The 2,485-nt window shown below is 37.8% G+C and overlaps 1 protein-coding gene across 2 annotated transcripts; it reads right to left on the bottom strand.

Annotated features, from left to right (window-relative positions):
• Nucleotides 1-412: 412 nt before the first annotated feature.
• Nucleotides 413-1,201, bottom strand: LOC108371259 (uncharacterized). 2 transcript variants are annotated; one of them, XM_017626778.1, is made up of 3 exons: nt 883-1,201; nt 697-816; nt 413-629 (listed from the first exon to the last, which is right to left on the bottom strand). In XM_017626778.1, exons 1-2 carry the CDS (start codon nt 1,175-1,177, stop codon nt 704-706), a joined length of 408 nt encoding a protein of 135 aa, XP_017482267.1. In that variant the 5' UTR covers nt 1,178-1,201; the 3' UTR covers nt 413-629; nt 697-703. The 2 variants fall into 2 exon arrangements, with proteins under 2 accessions (XP_017482267.1, XP_017482266.1); XM_017626777.1 differs by having other exon boundaries at nt 413-816.
• Between the last annotated feature and the right edge of the window lie 1,284 nt (nt 1,202-2,485).

Raw genomic sequence — 2,485 nt, 5'->3', positions numbered from 1 at the left:
TGAACTGCAACTCTGTAGGAACTAGATGCGATGTCTGATGCGCGCAACACCTAAATGATACGAGTTTTTTCTGAAACCCTTTGTTTTTTTTTTGTCTCTCTATTTTCAATTGGAAGGATAAATTCGGTCAAACCCGTAAAGAATTGTTGACTAAATAAATACTTGACAAAAACGTCGCCTGTACCATCCGCAGTTCTTCTGACCGTTTATTGTGTCGTCAGCCGTATAATTACGTACATACCTTTACTTAACCTCAATTATGTGCTATCGTCGTAGTGGAAAACCTTAATCAAACACTCAGTATTAACTTTTATTTTTATTAATAAAATTCAAGGTTGTCAATGCAACCAGATAATCATTTATTTAATTCTACTAAACTAGCCCGATAATTGAATAAAATTACACCTTCAAATCATTTGTTCGCATAAAGTGGTATTCAGTCGGAAAACATACAATTGATTAACCGCATACTCATAAAAAATTTATTTTAATATAATCACAAATGTTCAAGCACAGTTTAATTTGCAATGCATAACAAATATCTGCATTAAATTTCACGCTTATAATCACTAAACTGCACAAGATTTACAAAACGAAAAAAGAACAATGCAATAGATTCGGTAGAGTGGCTGCAAAGTGAATATTTATAAGTTTTCTCACACTTATGTATGTATATTTTTCTATCGTTTTCTATACCACCAATTTAACGCCGCCGCAGACCGCTATTAAAATTCAGCCGACTACGTTGCTGTGGTCCAGGCGCCTGCGCATTACCGGCAGCTGCTATCAAATCATTGCGCTGCGCCAAGTTTAACCCTATAGAAAAGAAATGTTGAAATAAATTCAATATCTATGTCACTTGGGCCTGCCGACTCTACTCACCGTCTACCACCACATCAGGTGCTTGCAACTCTGTCTGATCAGCGCCACTCGCGGAACCACCCAAACCCGTTGTTGCAACATTCGAGGAGAGATCGCCAAAATTTAAATTGAAGCCATTGTCCGCTCGCGCTTCACCCTCCGACCCAGTGTTCAGATCGCTGGGCAAATCTGCGACGCGTATGATGAACTGATCACGTCGGCCCTGCGCACTCGCGGACGCCACCAGCAGCGCCAAGCCAAGCGTAAAATAGCTAAACGCGCGCTTAAAGTTGGAGTTGCGCGTAAACAACAACATTCTCGTTACACATTCAACTGGCTACTGATCGCCCAAACATATGTATCATTCTATATAATATTTATTTTATATATATATGTTCGATTATTTTTTTTGCAATATTTGTGCTTATGTTAGTGCTTCAAGTCATTACGTTGGCTGTTGATTGAGCAAATTATGTCACACATGTCTACAAACATTCATGCTTTCATATGTACATGGAATTTATGCACGCGTATGCGCGCTATTTGTGCTCAGTGATGATAAAGTTGCCACAATTGTGCTTTTTTGGTAAAATTTGAAACCAAAAAGTACATTGACACCACATAGACCTTTTTGTNTGCTTTTTTGGTAAAATTTGAAACCAAAAAGTACATTGACACCACATAGAACCCTTTGGTACAATTTGGAAATGCAGCGCTGTGTATATTTCGCTTGGTTTTATATTTAAGAACCTGTCAGACGTGGCAATATTTCCAACTTTTCCACGCAATTCGCTGTCAAATTGAGAAAGAGAAATTTTATTTCGATGTGTGAACAGCCAGAATGACCTTTCTGTCACTCTCATTTCGGAAATTAGTTTCAGAAATAAAAGCTGCAAGATGTGACTGCAATTGAGAGAGCGCAAATCTTTTTCAGAAATATATTTCATCTTGCTCGTGCGGCACTAGCAATCTGCAATTCGTCTTTACCGAAAAGAGACTACAGAATTTCAAATTCAAATTTATTGAAAAATTGGCGCTTGATGAAACTTTTTTGGGTGCCGTTAGAAATCAATTAATATTATCCGCAAATCTAAGAGGAAGTGCGCAAGAAAATTGTGTACCATTACTGCACTGAAAAGGAAATTTCGTTTCGACAGTTGGCCAAACGGTATAAAGTCAGCAAAGACAGGCCAAAAAGTGGAAGAAAAAAGTGTGCAAGTGACCAAATTCTTGAAAAAAGTTTCCTGGCTTTAATAAGCCAAAACAAAACAATGACTGTGAGAGATTTGGCAAAAAAGCAAAACAAGTGCGCGCATTACACAAAAAGTTAAGAAAATGCATAATTTGAAATCTTACAAAAAAACAAAAAATACAAAAAAACGCGAAAGACAAGTGGGTAAAACAGAGCTCCCAAAAATTGTACAAGCGTTTGCTTCGTGACTCCGTTGAGTGAATTGTAATGGACGGTGAAAAATACATCAAAATGGACTCAAGAACCTTACCAGGTCCTCAGCTCTATACGAAATGGGAGGGTAGTACAGTTGAGCAGTCAGTGTTATGTTTTGAGTGGTAAAATTTGGTGAGAAGATACTAATTTGGTGGTTATGTGTTCTTGTGGCCTACA

Source organism: Rhagoletis zephyria, unplaced genomic scaffold (genome assembly GCF_001687245.7).
Source record: "Rhagoletis zephyria isolate East Lansing unplaced genomic scaffold, Rhagoletis_zephyria_1.1 Rzeph_scaffold_04833, whole genome shotgun sequence".
Classification (NCBI taxonomy): domain Eukaryota; kingdom Metazoa; phylum Arthropoda; class Insecta; order Diptera; family Tephritidae; genus Rhagoletis; species Rhagoletis zephyria.
Note: the sequence above shows the minus strand (reverse complement) of the source record. Positions and strands in the feature narration are given on the sequence as shown.

What these genes read in the sequence shown, in the direction of transcription:
- LOC108371259 (XM_017626777.1), bottom strand. Translation starts at nt 1,177, where the DNA reads ATGTTGTTGTTTACGCGCAACTCCAACTTTAAGCGCGCGTTTAGCTAT. An exon ending in ACCTGATGTGGTGGTAGACG is followed by an intron (nt 817 to 882) that starts GTGAGTAGAGTC and finishes TCTTTTCTATAG; the next exon opens with GGTTAAACTTGGCGCAGCGC.